This window comes from Callospermophilus lateralis, chromosome 8 (assembly GCF_048772815.1).
Source record: "Callospermophilus lateralis isolate mCalLat2 chromosome 8, mCalLat2.hap1, whole genome shotgun sequence".
In the NCBI taxonomy this organism is placed as follows: Eukaryota; Metazoa; Chordata; class Mammalia; order Rodentia; family Sciuridae; genus Callospermophilus; species Callospermophilus lateralis.
The window spans coordinates 1,965,128-1,982,915 of record NC_135312.1 but is presented as its reverse complement, the minus strand read 5'-3'; the positions used below and the strand labels follow the sequence as shown (position 1 = coordinate 1,982,915).

At 45.0% G+C, this 17,788-nt stretch overlaps 1 protein-coding gene across 1 annotated transcript in view; it reads right to left on the bottom strand.

The window, feature by feature from the left end:
• Rnf4 (ring finger protein 4) overlaps positions 1-14,172 on the bottom strand; it is a 32,204-nt gene extending 18,032 nt beyond the window's left edge. Inside the window, exons 1-2 of the mRNA XM_076864524.1 lie at positions 14,050-14,172; positions 492-654 (exon numbers count right to left, since the gene is read on the bottom strand). Of these exons, the coding sequence (XP_076720639.1) occupies positions 492-500 (9 nt within the window). The 5' untranslated portion in view covers positions 501-654; positions 14,050-14,172. The remainder of the gene's footprint in view (positions 1-491; positions 655-14,049) is intronic.
• Positions 14,173-17,788: the final 3,616 nt, after the last annotated feature.

Here is a 17,788-nt window from a genome sequence, read left to right as displayed (position 1 = left end):
GTTCGATTCTCAGCACCACGTACAAACAAAGATGTTGTGTCCGCCGATAACTAAAAAATAAATATTAAAATTCTCTCTCTCTCTCCTCCCTCACTCTCTCTTTAAAAAAAAAAAAAAAAAAAAAAGTTTTTAAAAAGGTATGATGTTTGGGCTTGGGTTGTGGCTCAGCAGTAGAGCATTTGTCTAGTATGTACCAGGCCCTGGGTTCGATCCTCAACACTACATAAAATAAAGATTAAAAAAAAAAAAAAAAAAAGTATATTTGAATTTTAAGCCATTCCTCCTCAGCCTTCTGTTCTGGGGGCACCATCCCAACACCTGGAACTCAGCTGAAAATGGGCCCGTTGGTGCAGCTAAGGGAAGGACCCGGCACACACTCCATGAAGATCCAGGATCACCCAGAACACCTATACAGTTCTCTCTGTAATGTGCCAGAAAGGATAAGGAAGTTGCTTAGTTTGAAAATAAAATCATGAGCTATTGAAACTTACTGTACTCATTATGATCCTTGGCTCCAACCTACAGAAAGGGAAGTGATCTCTACCCAGGTTTGCAGCAAAGCAGAATATTCAACCTCTCATGCCCGCTGGTTACTCATCTTCTGGCTTAAAAGAATTTGGAGCCAGGCAGATTTCAGTATCTTCGAGTCCTGTCCTGAAAAACAAAAATATCAACTTGATAAATGCTGCTACCTACACTGTTGCTTACAAAGTTCAGTTTACTAATTCACCAGTCCTTCCTGTCACAAAGTGCTCTGCTGAACACTTTATGCAATTTATGTCACTAATCCCATATTCATTTTCAGAAGTAAGAATTCTTGCTAAAAATGGCATACCTGACCTCAAAGCTGCAATCAGAACCATTATGCCATCTCTCTTTGTGTGTGTGTGTGTGTTGGGGACTGAACCCAGGGCCCCATGTGCTCTCATACTGAACTATACCCCCCAGCCCATCCTGCCCTTTTTGTCTGTGCAACCCTAACAAAAGCATTGTGTTAATTCCTGGGGGAAAAAAATGAGTCAGGAATGACATACCTGACCTCAGCAATCAGGAGGGACAAAGCTTCCAAGGCCAAGAAAAGTGCTGAGCCTTGGGTTCTTTCTATAATTTCACTGTCCACCCTACAGATGAGCTGAGGAGACAAAAGGTCATCCATCTTGCTCCCAACCCCCCTTAGGCTCCACAAGACTACTCAGAACATATGACAGTCCCAGATCCACCAAAATTCCTAAGTTCTAATGCACACATTATTTATGTTTCTGGTCCCAAGAATAGCTTACATCTATGACACAAGATTTCCTCCTCCCATTTGTCCACCTCAGTGATGTGTCTTCGAAATTAAAAAGGATCCAACACAAATGTCTTCCCAGAGAAGGGGGGAGAGATGTCTACTGAGCAATGGGGAACGACGGGATGCACATACCTTGGCTGCTCCATAAGCTTCTTGCCTCTCACTGCATTGATATTTAGATTTTCAAATATTGCTGTTGAAGATGCATCTTGTACCTGGCCTTGCCTGCATGCCCATCACCACTCTCAGAAGCCAGTCTCCGGTATCCTTACAGGTCCAGCTAGACCATTGGCTTCCCTGGGAGCTTCATAGCTCCACAATAATTCGTTCCAAGTCTAGTTTTTCTCTTTCAGGGATGGTGGGCATCAGAGTCAGAGGGCAATGAAGCTGGAAGACTGGCCTTTGAAAGACCTACCCAAGGGCTGAATTTTACTAGGAAGTCAAATGGGGAGAGGGTATTCCCTGCAGAACAAGATAGAAGGAGATCATGGGGAAGATATCCCATCAACCAAAGGATTCTGGACTACACAGGGGACAAAAACCCTCAGGTAATAAAACAAGCAACACCTGAAAATTACAGGTGTAATTCCACGCAAGGCACTATGCTAAGGACTGCCTCATCCTGAGCACTACACTTATCACCCAGTAAGAAAGCAGGCTCAATAATGGTCACTCTCTTATACAGAGGCAACTAAGTAAGGATGATCAAGAGGGAATTAAGGGGCTGAGGTTGTGGCTCAGTGGTAGAGTGCTCGCCTAGTATGTGTGAGGCCCTGGGTTTGATCCTCAGCACCACATAAAAATAAATAAAATAAAATAGAGGGGCTGGGGATGTGGCTCAAGTGGTAGAAGGCTCGCCTGGCATGCGTGCGGCCCGGGTTCAATCCTTAGCACCACATACAAACAAAGATGTTGTGTCCGCCGAAAACTAAAAAAATAAATAAATATTAAAATTCTCTCTCTTTAAAAAAACAAATAAATAAAATAGAGGTATTGTGTCCAACTACAACTAAAAAATATTTAAAAAGAGGGAAATAATTTGCCCAAAGTCCACACTAGTAAACACCAGAATCCACGCAATTAAATACTACCTTAGTGCCAATTTTTTAGAGATGTCCTAGAAACAATTAGAAATATGGAAATTTATTATTATTTCTACTTATTTATTTAGTGCTGGGAACTGAATAGAGGGTGCTTTACCACTGAGCTACTCCCTCATTCTCAGCCCCTTGTGCATGGTAGACCAGCATTCTACCCTCAGCCCCTCCCAGCCCTTTTTATTTGTATTTTGAGACAGGGTCTTGCCAAACTGCCCAGGCTTGCCTTGAACTTGGGATCCTACTACCTTAATCTCCCGAGTCTCTGGGATTACAGGTATTTTCCACTTAGACTGACTGGAACATGGGAATTTAGTATGTCTAAAAAGGAACTCTTGCTTCTTCCTTCCTCTATTATAAGAGGTTCTCCACAACTTTCCTTCATCTCAGCACAAGGGCCCACCATTCTTTAGTATAGAGGCAACTCTAAAGACACTCACTATGTCCTCATCTGATAGGGTTTTGTCCACTGTGTACCTACCTCCCCTATCTTACACAAGGAGGTTCTCATGTTTATTAAAGGGGTTGAAAATGGGTAACTGATAGTGCCCTTATGGCTAAGAAAAGATCTGGGATAGAGCAGTAGCTATTCCTAACTGGGAATGATCAGGAAAGCTAAATGCCAGAATTCCTAAAGCTATGAGGGTGGGAGAGAAACACTCATGCCAGGGTACCTAGCTAGCTACTCTGCAATAGAGTGACACCATAGACCTAAATGAGAGAAGGCAGAAAGGAAAGAGTTGCTGAGGGTAGCTTTAATATTAGCAATGCTGGATATGAGAAATTCTGGTGGAATGGTCCAAAGATGGATAGAAAAACTCAAATGGTAGAACTGGGGTCAGAGATTTCAGAACATGTGAATGTCTAGGGAGGGGGGAGGTAGAGAAAGAAGAGCCTGAAAGAGAATTAAAAAGCCAGAAACAAAGGTAGGAGAATGTGGATATCCATTTAGACAAAACCCAGCATTTGTAGAGCTAGGGATGTAGGGATGTAGCTCATTGGTAGAGCACTCACAGGCCCTAGTTTTGACCCATCACTGCAGACTAAGCAACCAACAACCTACTCTGTAGGAGTTTCAAGGAGGAAAAAAGCAATGAACACCTTGGAAGATGCACAGGGTGGGGGGTGGTGTCTAAAAGAAAGCTAGTGAGCTTAGTACAGGATGTTGAACACTGGGGAGCAAGCCAGATGAAAGCAAGAGCAAAGAGGTCATGTTCCAAGACCAAATTGTACTAAAGATCAAACAGGAAGGCCAGAGGAGGCCATATGGCATTTGAGGCCTACAGTGAGGAGCAAGTCAAGGAATTAAGTAGGTGGGTGGGATGATTAGAGGGAGGAAGGATGCCCCAGAAGGATGGAGTGCGGGAAAACTGAAGACAGCAAAGGTTGACAGTGTTCAAATCATAATAACCCTCATAAACCACACACCCTAAGGTCAGGGCATTTAAAGCTTTATGCTAACGACAATGAATAAAGATCTTCATTTAGAGAGACTGTGTCACCTGTGTGCTGAGAGGGCGGATGGAAGATTGAACAAATCAGAATGTAGACCAGGGAGGAGACTCAGGAACCAGAGTAGAAGAAAGTGGCATGGCTCAGAGGCAGTAGCAGAGTGCAGGAGAGAGAAATGGGACTACCAGATGGTAACCAGGAGAGCTCTCCGGCTTTCTATGTTCTGACAGATTTTCATTTTTTTCAACACAGCAATCATGGTCACTTACAATGATGCCCTCCCCACACTCTAGGAGAAACGTGACATATAACCATATGCATATTCGTCACGTACATTTGTTGACTATATAGCCATCATGTGTACAGCAGTGTGACCTGCATAAAGGCCAAAAACAGACTGTAAGGCAAGCAGAAAACAGGAAATGTTAGACTGGAACCAGATTCTACTAGTAAATCTCATACTACTATATTTCCAAGAGCAAAGAAAGGAAGTCAGAGAAAGGGTCTGGGGCACAACAGAAACAGAATAAAGCACAATGAGATGTTCTCACATGAAGCTCTAGGTCTAGTCCAGTCCTGCAACAGGCACAGAGCCCTCAAACCATGCCAGAGCAGCAGCATCTGAATCATCTTCTGAAAATCAGAACCATAACTCCTCTGTTCTGGCTCTATCCACACTAGCCAAGTGACTCCTTGTTCATTTCCCATGTGGGGGGTGAGGGGTGGTGGAAGGAGCCCAGGTACCAGGTCATTCCTTCTGTGTTGCAATCATAAAGCAGTCCCACTGTGAACTCATAAGGGGTTATCTGGATACAAGGCCTAAGTCTCCTTTGAGTTTGGACAAGCTGATCAGGGTAAGTTCTTTTTGATGGTGTTGTAAAAGCCTAGAGGTCAAATCCTACAGAACACCATTAAGGAAATCCTGACAAATACTGACTGGGTATTTGCTGGTTCCAACTGCCTGGCTCATGTCTTCCTTTTATAAGCCACAAACTTCTGATCATTCCCATTTTAACTCTCTCTAGATGGATTTTTTTTTTTTTTTTGTGGTGCTGAGGATCGAACCCAGTGCCCCACAAGTGAGGGAGGCGCTTTACCGATGAGCTACAGCCCCCAGCCCTCTCCATGGAATTTCAAAAGCAGAATTATGTGAACATTAAAACTGCCAATAACTTTCAAAGCTTCTTAAATGGAACTCTGATGCCCCTGTCACACCAATAACCACACCTTAGTATTCAGGAAAAATACAAGCTTCTTGATTGTTAGACTAAGGACGCCCTTGCAAATACCAAAATCCACCTGTGCTCAGGCAGTATTTGCAATGTAACCTACATACACATTCCCACATACCTCAAATTATCTCTGTTGCTTATAATACAATGTGAATACTATATTAGTAGTAGTTTCAGTGGCCTGGTGCAGTGGAACACATCTGTAATCCTAGTGATCTGGAAGGGAGAGGCAGGGGGATCACAAGTTCCAGGACAGCCTCAGCAACTTAGTGAGACCCTGTCTCAAAAAACAAAAAAGGGGGCTGGGGTTGTGGCTCAGTGGTAGAGCGCTTGCCTAGCGTGTGCGAGGCCCTGGGTTCGATTCTCAGCATTACATAAAAAAAAATAAAGGTAGTGATAACTACAACTAAAAAATAACTATTAAAAAATAAAATAAAAATAAAAAGGGCTGGGGATGTTGCCCAGTGGTAAAGCACCCCTGGGTTCAGTCCCTGGCACCACAATAAATAAATAAAAATAAAAATCAGGGTCAGATGTTTAAGTTAGAGATGAAAAAAAAAGGAAAAGGTAAAGAGGAAATCCCATGAAAATAAAAAGGAGACCAGCAGAGTAGAGGAAGACAACCAGTGGGAGGGAGGAGGAAAGGGAAAGGGAGACACTGGGGAACAAAAATGACCAAATTTCATTGTTATGCTGTATACCAATCCCACTATTACCTATAATTATAATGTGCCAACAAAATATATTTAAGATACATAGTTTAAAATATATATATTTGTACATACAAATAAGAAAAATGGCAAGATTTAAAAAAATGGTATATATTCAGCATAAACATTCCCAAACCCCTTATTTTTTATAGTGCTAGGGATCCAAACCCAGGGCCTAACCCATGGTGAGCTCTAGGCTGAGCTATATTCCCACCCTCCCAGGTATTTCAATTCAATTGGTTTAATATAGAGATGCAGATTCCATGAATATAAAGGGCTGTCTATATAAGATTTTTAAAAAAACAACACACAAACAACAACAACAACAAAAAAACCCCACACCCACCATGGTGTTAAGGGCCTTGAACACTGGTCTCTCTTGAGCCAGCTGCTGGGATTATATGCATGCAATACTGCTTCTAGCTCTCCTGAGATTTTTGCAGGGATGAGATGAATGAATTTGGTCAAAGCAAATAGTAGTACACTATGCTTGGAGAATGAGGCGTGTTCATTATATTGGGTAATCAGGTCTTCCATGAATTTATCTCATGAGCCTGATCAAGCCCCATCAGCAATCAGGCCACAGCTCAAATCCCCAAAGGCCTAAAAGGAGCACCAAAGCCACAGAACCTTCACATCTTTTGGCCAGTGCGGCCTGTGCTCTGGAAGCCTGATAAAATGAGGTAATTCCTGGGAGCTAGGAGAAAGGGTAACATGATGAAGGAACCTGAGGATCCACTTCTTCAGAGCTCAAAATGGCCTCAGGTGTGGGAGCTCATCAACAACCTCCCATCTTTCCCCAGAGCCCAAGGTCACTTGACCTTGCCACAAAAGTCACAAGAGGTGGGTGTGTTGCCTGCCCCCACCAAGCAAGAAAAGGTCAGCTAGGAAGCTTAGCTTCCTCTATGTATCTTGAGCCTGAGGTCATTTGGACTGGAAGTGAGAAGACATATGGAGTGGTGTGGGTAGTGGTCAGAAGCTTCCAAAGCCAATTCTTAAACCCAGATTAGTGGAAAGCAGCTAAGCAGTGGGAATTCCCTCAATAGTGCACCAGAGGTGGACTGATCTAAATGGAACTGCCCCGGAGCTCCTCAGCACATGCCATCCCTCCGACTGTCAGTCAGATTCATATGGAGGCTAGCTAATGAATACATATATGCTGTCACTTATGGGCTAGCCAAACCCAGTTCTAGGGACATTGATCTTAACAGTGAGATGCAGCACCCTTGCTTATGAGCTATGACAGAAGTTCTAACCCAGCAGACCCTCTTCAATTAAAGGGCTATGAATAGCAAAACAAAAACAAAACCACTATACTTATTTGCTGATAACATCATTCTATATTTAGAAGACCCAAAAAACTTTACCAGAAAGCTTCTAGAACTCATAAAGTCAGCAAAGTAGCAGGGTATAAAACTAACACCCATAAATCAATTGCATTCCTATACACCAATGACAATCAGCTGAAAGAGAAATCAGGAAAACTATACCATTCACAATAGCCTCAAAACAAAAACAAAAACCTTGGGTTCTAAAAAGTGAAAGACCTCTACAATGAAAACTACAGAACACTAAAGAAAGAAATTGAAGATGACCTCAGAAAATGGAAAAATCTCCCATGTTCTTGGATAGGCAGAACTAATAGTCAAAATGGCCACAGTACCAAAAAACACTATACAGATTTAATGCAATTCCTATTAAAATTCCAATGACGTTCTTCATAGAAATAGGAAAAGCAGCCATGAAATTCATTTGGAAAAATAAGAGGCTCAGAATAGCCAAAGCCATCCTTACCATTAAAGTGTTACAGGAGGCATCACAATACCAGGCCTTAAATTATACTACAGAGCTATAGTAACAAAAATGGCGTGTACTAGCACAAAAACAAATATTAAGACCAACAGAACAGAAGATATGGAGACGTGCTCACATAAATAGTCATACTAGATAAAGGTGCCATAAACATACATTGGAGAAAAGATAGCCTCTTTAGGAAAAATGGAAATCATATGTAGAACAAAATTGAACCCCTATCTCTCACCCTGCACAAAACTCAAAGTGGATCAAGGATCTAGGCATTAGACCAGAGACTTTGGGCCTAATAGGAAAACTTAACACTCAAAAAACAAATAACCCAATCAATAAATGGACAAAGGAACTGAACAAGCACTTCACAGAAGAAATACTAATGGTCAAAAAATATATGAAAAAATGTTGAGCATCTCTAGCAATTAGAGAAATGCAAATTAAAGCTACACTGAAAATAAAGATATTGCATCTGTCTATAACTAAAAAATATTAAAATTCCATCTCACTCCAGTCAGAATGGCAATTATCAAGAATATAAGTAACAATAAATGTCGGCAAGTGAGTGGGGGGAAAGGTTCACTTATACATCACTGATGGGACTGCAAATTGGTGCGGCCAATTTGGAAAGAAGTATGGAGATTTCTTGGAAAGCTGGGAATGGAACCACCATTTGATCCAGCTATTCCCCTTCTCGGTCTATTCCCTAAAGACCTAAAAAGAGCATACTACAGGGACACTGCTACATCCATGTTCATAGCAGCACAATTCACAATAGCAAGACTGTGGAACCAACCTAGATGCCCTTCAATAGACGAATGGATAAAAAAAATGTGGCATTTATACACAATGGAGTATTACTCTGCATTAAAAAATGACAAAATCATAGAATTTGCAGGGAAATGGATGGCATTAGAGCAGATTATGCTAAGTGAAGCTAGCCAATCCCTTAAAAACAAATGCCAAATGTCTTCTTTGATATAAGGAGAGTAACTAAGAACAGAGTAGGGACGAAGAGCATGAGAAGAAGATTAACATTAAACAGGGATGAGAGGTGGGAGGGAAAGGGAGAGAGAAGGGAAATTGCATGGAAACGGAAGGAGACCCTCAGGGGTATACAAAATTACATACAAGAGGAAGTGAGGGGAAAGGGAAAAAATATAAGGGGGAGAAATGAATTACAGTAGAGGGGGTAGAGAGAGAAGAGGGGAGGGGAGGGGGGGAGGCGGGATAGTAGAGGATAGGAAAGGCAGAATACAACAGACACTAGTATGGCAATATGTAAATCAATGGATGTGTAACTGATGTGATTCTGCAATCTGTATATGGGGTAAAAATGGGAGTTCATATCCCACTTGAATCAAAGTGTGAAATATGATATATCAAGAACTAAATAATGTTTTGAACAACCAACAATAAAAATTAATAAAAAAAAAATCTGATCTTGTGATAGGAACAGGATTGTGTAGAAAACAGTCCAAGGGGTCTGAAGATTCAGGAAGCTTGGTAGGTACCTCCTAGGATTCCCCCACTTGTTGGGAAGGCTTGGTTGTCACTGTGGGAGGACTGGAGGAGGCTGTGGTCTTTGGTGCAGGATCTTGGTAAGGTTCTTAGTAACTTGTATAGCACCTTTGTGCAGATTTGAAAAATGGCCTTTCCTCGGGTTAAAAACAAAAATTAAAATAAATATATTATTGTACAATTAAAAAAAAAAGAATATAAGTAACAATAAATGTCGGCAAGTGAGTGGGGGGAAAGGTTCACTTATACATCACTGATGGGACTGTAAATTGGTACAACCATACTAGAGCAGTATGGAGACTCCTCAGAAAACTAGCAATGAAACCATTTGACACCAGTTATACCACTGCTTGGTTTATACTCACAGGACTTGAAATAGGCATATCACAGTGACACAGCTCAATTCACAATACCTAAGCTATAGAACCAACCTAAGTGCCCTTCAGCAGATCAATGGATAAAGAAAATGAGGCATATATACACAACAGACTACTGTGGTATACAAAGATAGAATATTGGGGCTGGTGTTGTGGTTCAGTGGTAGAGTGCTCGCCTAGCATGCATGAGGCACTGGGTTCCATCCTCAGCACCACATAAATGTAAAATGAAGATACTGTGTCCACCTAAAAGTTAAGAATAAATATTTTTTTTAAAAAAAAGGATGGAATTGGAAAATATCACACTAACTGAAATAAGCCAGTCCCAAAAAACCAGAGGCCAAATGTTCTCTCTGATATGTGGGTGCTAACCCACAAGGGAGGGTGGAGAGGGAAAGAACAGAAGTCCACTGGATTGGACAAAAGGGAATGAAGGGAAGGGAGCAGGGAGGGGAATAGAAAAGACAGTAGACAGGAGCTGGGGATGTGGCTCAAGCAGTGACGCACTTGCCTGGCATGCTGGGTTCGATCCTCAGCATCACATAAAGATCAAATAAAGATGTTGTGTCTGCCGAAAACTGAAAAATAAATATTAAAAAAATTCTCTCTAAACTCGGTCAAAATAAAACGGTGACTGGGCTTGTAGCTCAGTGATAGATCACTTGCCTTGCATGCATGAGGCACTGGGTTTGAGTCTCAGCACCACATTAAAAATAAACAAAGATATTGGGTCCATCTACAACTAAAAAAATTTTTTAAAAATTACATTCTATGGTCATGTGTATCTAAAAAGAACAAAAAAGAAGGAAAGCAAGTCAATGGTTATTGGCCCCTAGGGTAAACAAAGAGCATAAGAAAGAACATTAAATGGGCCTGAGGAAGTTAACCTTCACAAGAAAACTCAAATGTCATCAGGTTCCAAAAGATCTAATACTGTAAGGGCTCCCAAAGATCACAACTACTGCCCACAGAGTATGTCCTTCAGATCATAAAGCCACTCCTCACTCCCTACCTCTCACTGTCTGACTCCATTTGCAGTTATAGATATGTGTCCTTTTACCCCAGATACCCTGGATATCAGGCACCGGTATTCTAGATCTTTCCTGTCAGAATGACATAATTTGATATAGTGGCAAGAAGGGTTCTGCTACTCCAGGGAATTTCTATCCACCCTCATGGACTACCTCAAAAGTTACTTCTCTCTCTCTTCCCAGTCCTAATTTCCCTATTTCTTTTTCCGTCCTCCCTTAATTCGACACACATAACTCTAAATTTAATACTTACCAGGAGTTCCCTCAGCACTTGGCACAGAATCTAAATAAGATTTTTTTCCCATTGAATTTATAACCAATTAAATTATCAAAATCATTAGATGCTTGAAAGAGATGGCACATAACTGGAAACAGGAAGGGTGTTGTGAGAGGAAAAAAAAAATTTTTTTTTCAAAGATGGGGAAATACAGCCTTATAGCCAAGTAAAAATACAGTCACAGGGCTGGGGTTGTGGCTCAGAGGTAGAGTGCTTGCCTCCCAAGTGTGAGGCACTGGGTTCGATCTTCAGCACTACTACCACCAAAAAAAAAAAAAAAAAAAAAAAAAAAGCCACAGCCAGGTGCAGTAGCGCATGCCTATAATTCCAGCAGCGTGGGAGGCTAAGACAGGAGGACTGAGGCCCTCACCAACTCAGACCCTGTCTCTAAATAAACAAAAAATAGGGCTGAGGAGGTGGCTCAGAGTTCAATCCCAGGTACCAAAAATATATACAGTCACCATCAAGAAACAAAAGGAGACTTAAACACAGATATCATTAAGAGAGATTAGGAGAAAATATCTCTACCTGAGACATCTGTAACTTGTAAGAGTAAGAAGCCAGAACAGACATCAACAAGGTGCTGAGAAAGGAGGCAAATTTTAATAAAGGTTACAAAGAAAACTGCCATGCCAAACAGCAACAGAGAAGGGGTGAAGCAGGAAGGGAACACCCAGGCCCTAAAATTACCTCCTGAAATGGGAGGAGGGGGAAACTCAGGAACAACAAATAGATTCTTTGAGAATACAATGTAGGCATTGAGAATCAACTTTCTGAAAATATAGCACATGGACTAATTGCTTTTGTGCACATTTAAAAAAAAATTGTTTTAGTTGTAGTTGGACAGAATACCTTTGTTTTATTTATTTTTATGTGGTGCTGAGGATCAAACTCAGGGCCTCCCACATGCTAAGAAGCACTTTACCCCTGAGCCACAACCCCAGCCCTTGTGCACATATTTTTTTTCCCGAGTAGCACCCCAAATCTTTTCCAGACATTGGTGGGGTTCAGACTACAGGCCATATATATGGGCTTTGCTAACAAACTTTTTTTTTTTTTTTTTTTTTTTTTTTGGTGGTGCTAGGATGGAAGCCAGGCCTTATGCATGTGAGGCAAACACTCTACCAATGAAGCTATATCTCCAGCCCTTGCTGGAGTAGGGTCACATGCCTTTACAGGAGTAGGGTCACATGCCTTTACCATCCACTCAGGAAGCTGAAGCAGGATAGCAAGTTCAAGGCTAGCCTCAGCAATTTAGCAAGGCCCTAAGCAACTTAGTGAGATCCTGTCTCAAATAAATGAAAAGGGCTGGGGATGTGGCTCAGTGGCAAAATACCCCTGGATTCAATTCCCAGTATAAAAACCAAATAAACAAACCTAGTGAAGAACTGCCACAGTGACAGTCTCCCCAAATTCTGTCTCTAACTGGTCCCAAGACCTTTATTTATTTATTTATTTATTATTTTTAAAGACAAAGATCTTGTTACACTGTCCAGGCTGGCCTCTAACTCCTGGGCTTTAGCCTCCCATGTACCTGGGATTGCAGGCCTGCACCACTGGACCTGGCTACAAAACCACGTGTCTTGTCCAGCTTCAGTAGTAATTTTTCTTAAATACAGTTCTACCTGTATTACTTCCCAGTTTTAAACTCAACCCAACCATGCAGGCAACAGAAGATAAATTCCTCTTTGCCACAGAACAAACTATCACACCAGACACTTTTCACATCTGATTCCTGCTTGCCTTCCCAATTCCACATCTTGCCACACTTCTTGTATCATCTATATTTCACCTGCAAGAACTTCCAATTCTTACGCTTTCAGCTTCAGAAAGACCTCACTAGACCTATGTTGTTCACTGCTGTACTCCAAGCAAAAAGCTCTGCACACAAAAGACCTCAAAATAGTGCTAACTCAGAGCATTAATGCATGAATTCTCAGAGAGAGTAAAAAACCCTTATTTTATGTATAAAGCACAAATATACACACAGTAGGTAAAAACACCTACAGTATGTCACATTGAAATTTCACAGGTGTGAATAGGAAAACTGAAACCACTCCTTTCAGGGATAATAATTTAAGAAAAAGTGGATAAAAACTATATTAAAGCAACATTTTGGAATCAATGTTGGAAGCTCAAGTTCAAATACAAAGCCAACAACAGCAATAGCCTTTCCACTCACATGTCCCCATTTCATCTCAAAATCATGTAAAATTGTACCCAAGGTCTCTCCATATATATATAAAAAAAAAAACGTGAAAAATCAAAGTCAATGCTATGAGGAACCAGACCCAGTCTACTGCCAAGCAGCTGGCTTTGTGACCTTGGGCAGATCATCTCACCTTTCTGGGCCTCAGTATCCCCAACCACTTGGGGAGCTTCAGCTGGGCTCCAAGGTTGCAGAGATGAGGCCCTAGGTCTGGCTCCAGAACCTGATGCAGAACCAGAACCAAATGAAAACTGAACGTCTGTGGGCACCGACTAGGATTAAGACAAATACTGAAACACCCACAAAACTGCTCGCCCTAACTCTGTCCTCTTCCCTCCTCCCTCAAAGGGTCCAACGGTGGACAAGGGACGCTCACGGGAAATAGCGTTTCGGGTCTTAAAATCTGACTTTCATACACCCGTGGGCAAGCGCGCCAGGGAGGGGACGGGCCGAGGCGCGCACAGGGCCGCAGGCCTCACAGTCGCACGCTCTTGCGAACACCGGCGGGCCGGGAAGCGCTCCCGGAGACTGAGGACCTCCTCTCCGGGACACCCTCGGGGACCACAGAAGCCCCGCCATGCACCCGGGTCAACTCGCAGGCCACGACGGCGGGCGGCAGCGCGAGCACACAAAGGAAGCGTCGTCATCGGCAAACAAAAACCTCGCCCAGGTTTCCCCGCGAACAGCCGGCCCGCCCGCCCGCCTCTCCGATTGACCTTGGCGCGTCCCTCCCCTCCCCAAGCCTCAGTTTCCCTTCCTAGGTTCCGAACGAAGCTCCGAGGTCGGCCTGCCGGGCCGAGACGATCCCCAGACCGAGGCTCCCAACTTCCGACGCCCGCGCTGGGCCTCGGGCACTCTCGCGGAAGACTGGGCGGGGCGGGCGGAGCTGGCCCGAGGCCCCGGAGAGGTCGGCCCGGGCTGTGGGGCCCGAGCGGGGCCGAGGCACGCAGGGCGGGCGCCGACGCTTCTGCAGGCCGCAAAGCCTCTGAGCCCCGCATGTGCCCGGCCCTGACGTGCCACTCCCTACCCGCGAAGCCTAGACTTACCCAGGGTTCGGCTGGTCCGGCAGGCGCCGCCGCCAACACACCAGCGTGAAGAATCTTCACAAGCCGATAAGGAGACCCGCTCAAGCAAGACTCCGCCGACTCAAAGCAACCCACTTCCGCTCCTCAGGCGTAGGCCCCGCCCCCCAAAGTCCCCATTGGTCACCCCCGCCCCTACTACCGCGGTCTACCGGCTAAGGAGGTGTATTTTCAATTCTATTGGATGAGAAAACCATCTATTACCGCTTTGAACGGCGCCTCCTTCCGGCCCCACCCACGCTAGCGCGCCCAAGGTCCCAGTTCCCGCGAGAGTGGCACCGGCGCCGCTACGCCCGCAAGGCCTCCTGGGAGTTGTGTCCGAGGCGCCAACTGCGTTGTTGCTCCTTAGGGGCGGGGCGCTGTCTCCAGAGCGTGCGGGCTCGGATTCTTCTGCTTCCTGGCTCACCTGCCGTTGTGACCCTGGTGGGACCCGGCCGATAACTTGGACTGGAGTTCAGTCCCCGCCAGCTAATTCACGCGCCTGTCCGGGCCTCTTTCCTCGCCTGTTAACTAGACCTTTGTAATAACGCCCCCGCGGCCCAAGGTCTGCGACCCTCTGCTGAAACCGGGCTTGAATCTGTCGTGCCAGGCCCTGAGTGTGTTGTTCCCGGCTCTTCCAGGCTGGAGGAAGAGTCCCGGGGAAGAACAGCTCGTCCCATCCGCGGGAGCCAGAGGATCTTCGGCTTGGACGTCGGAGAGGGCTGCCCAGAGGAGGCGACCCCTAGCCGAGGACTGAAGGAGGAGGAGGGAAGGGGAGAGCAAGAGAGCTGTCCCCAGAGCCTGGGAAGGGAGTGGGGAGAGCTGGGCATTCCCAGGAGACCGAAGACTGGTGCCCCAGTGTGTCAGGAGCACGGGGAGGGGGAGTAAGAATCAGTCTGGGAGGGCCCAGGTGCCAAGTCCGGACAATCTTGTGGGCAAGGGGTACCAGAAAAGGAAGAGTGAAGGGAAAAGCATTCTTCCCCAGGATGGACCTAGGAAAGGGCCAAGGCCCAGGCAGAGGATAGGAGGTCTCAGGGGCATCTTGTGGACTCCAAGTGTCCATAGAGTGCCGTCCTTGGATCCCCCTGCTTAAGTTTGAAAAGCAGCTCCATCGTTGGGGCAAGTCTCAGAAGTTCTCTTATATGGAAGTTTCTCTTATATGGAGATAGTAATTGTACCTACTTCAAAAGAAGAATGTGGAAGGTTGGACTCAGCAGCCCTGCCCGAATGCATGCAAGCCCCTGCTTGGGATGGCCTGCCAGAATCAAATAGAGAATGTAGAGGGTTTCTTGAGCTCTGAATTTGGGAATGGATTTAGTAATCAAGACAAACAAAACCACTGATCTTGTCCTGTTGTCCTAAAACACCCAGATCAGCTACTGAACCTCTGTATGTTCAAATCTGCGAAGAGCCCTGCCTTACTGTGAGTGTTTTTTTGGCTAGCCTGCATTCAGGCAAAAGCTCAGCTCTCTGGGTGGTTCAGCCAAGAAAGGTCCAGAAAGAGCATTGGAAGCAACAGCTGGATCTTATGTCCCTCTAGGTGGTCCCCTGTCTTGGGAAACTTGAATCTCAAAGGACCCATGCAGGGAGAGGGAGGCAGGAGTCCCCACTGTGATGGTTCTTGAGTGCATATCAGGGAGGGGAGCTGTTGCTTTGAAACAAGCCACCAAAGTCCAATATTTTAAACAACAGGTGTTTATTGTTGCTCAGTTGGGAGTGTAGAATTCTGGTCCTGGCCGCCCTCACATGTGGGAGATGGGGTGGGAGTGTCTGCTGGTTGCAGAATGATCTAGAATGGACTCAGGACAACTGGCTCTCCTTCACAAGTTTCAGCTATCTTATCCCAAAAGGCTAACCAGGTTCACTGGGACCTGGTAGGCTTCTAAGTGAACAAGTGGAACCTCCAAGACCATTTTAGTTCCAGGCTCTGAGCTGGCACAAGGCTACTTATGCTGCATTCTTTTGGTCCAAGTGAGTCTCCAAACTAGGTTCAGAGATTGAGGAATATAGACTTCACCTCTTGATGGGAATGGTAAAGTCACAAGGCAAGGAGTTATGGGTACAGGGAGACATTCTGCCACAGCTTTAGGGAATGACCCCAGGCCTACTCCTACTCATGTAGATGGAGCAGTTTTCCACAAGCTAGCTCTTAGAACAGGACTGGAGAGGGGACCTAGTTGACTACCAATCAATATTGTTGCCAAGAGCATCCACAATTTATGTTGGGGACCTTGCTGACTGCCAATAAACATTGTTGCCAAGAGCATCCACAGTGTTGGTCTGCCATATCTCTGCTCTGCCCAGAGGCAAGCCTAATAGGTGAAGGTGAAGGACAGTTTCCTCCCTTGCCACAGCCTTGGTGCAGGCAACCATACAGACCTGCTCCCGTTGCAGAAGGCTGGCTTAACAGGAACTCCTTCAAGCCTGGAGACATATTCAACATTCCTGAAACAAACTGCTACCAGCTTGGAGATAGAACTCCTGCATCAGGCATGTCCTGAAATCCATCTGCCTTTGGCTTGCCAGTTAGGGGAGCTGGTAAATCCTTTTGAATCCTTCAGAGCTCCTGAAAGACTGACTTTCTGGACTAATCATCAGGGTATTCCCTCAATATCAAATGAAATGGATTTGAATAGCACAACACAAGATATAGATTTTTTTTTTTCATTAAATGAAATTTAATCTATTCTCAGCTCTGATTCAACAGGGAGATGGGAATTTCTCTTTACTAACCTGGGTTGTGGGAAAGTTCTGGAGTTCTAATACAATTCAGAATATTGGAGTAGGACTCTGACCCTTAAATCTGTTCTTGTCACTGCTGATGTGTGCTTTCCTGATCTGAAAGTGCTCAGAGGCCCAGCCTCCACTGCTGAGGTACCAGCTCTGCAGGTCAAAGGAGAATGGGGAAGGATGTCCCTCTTCTGAATATTTATCCATCTGAGAGTTTCTAGCCCCTCCCTTACTGCACCCCACCCAACGGACTGTCCACATAGTGAGCAGCAGCATGATGTGCTCTGTTCTAGAGGGCCAGGAGGCTCTTACTCCACAGGCCTGTTCTCAAGGTCACGCCTTCTCCAGCCAACAAATCAGTCCTGGTCCCTGCACTGGACCACCTGTTTCCCAGTGGCCCCAACCTTGTTGATTCCGGGCTCCTTCAGTACCCTGTAAAGTCACCCACGCTTAGCTCTGGGTCTGGCTCGCTGGACAGGTCACCTCTCTGAGCACCAATGGCCTCATCAATGAAATGAGAATGGGCCAGAGTTTCTATATGTCCAAAATCGCAGATTACATGATAAGGCATGGGAAGGGCCAGAATGGTACCACAGCACAACTGCACACAGGATCTTAGGTTCTCAGTTGAAGCCACTGGGTCTGGATAGCGGGTGGGAACTCCAGTGCTGATGATGTTCTGGAGCGGGGGTTGGGGGGTGAGGGCCTTGTGAATGATGACTTGCTGGGCCCTGAGGAAGGGCTAGGGTCTGGGCCCGAGGTCCAATTCAGCATATTAAAATGCAGGTGGGAAGTTAAATTTGAATTCCAAATAAAGAACGGATACTGGTTTTCTTTCACATGGTGACTGGGCGGCCTGCCTTTTCTATCACAGCACTGCTCGCGCAGATGCGGGCTGGGGAACAGAGGGCTGGGCGGGGTCGCGAGCAGCACGCGGGGGTCAGGGAGGTCTAGGGTCACGGGGCGGGTATGGCGGCCGGGCGCAGGGCGCGGC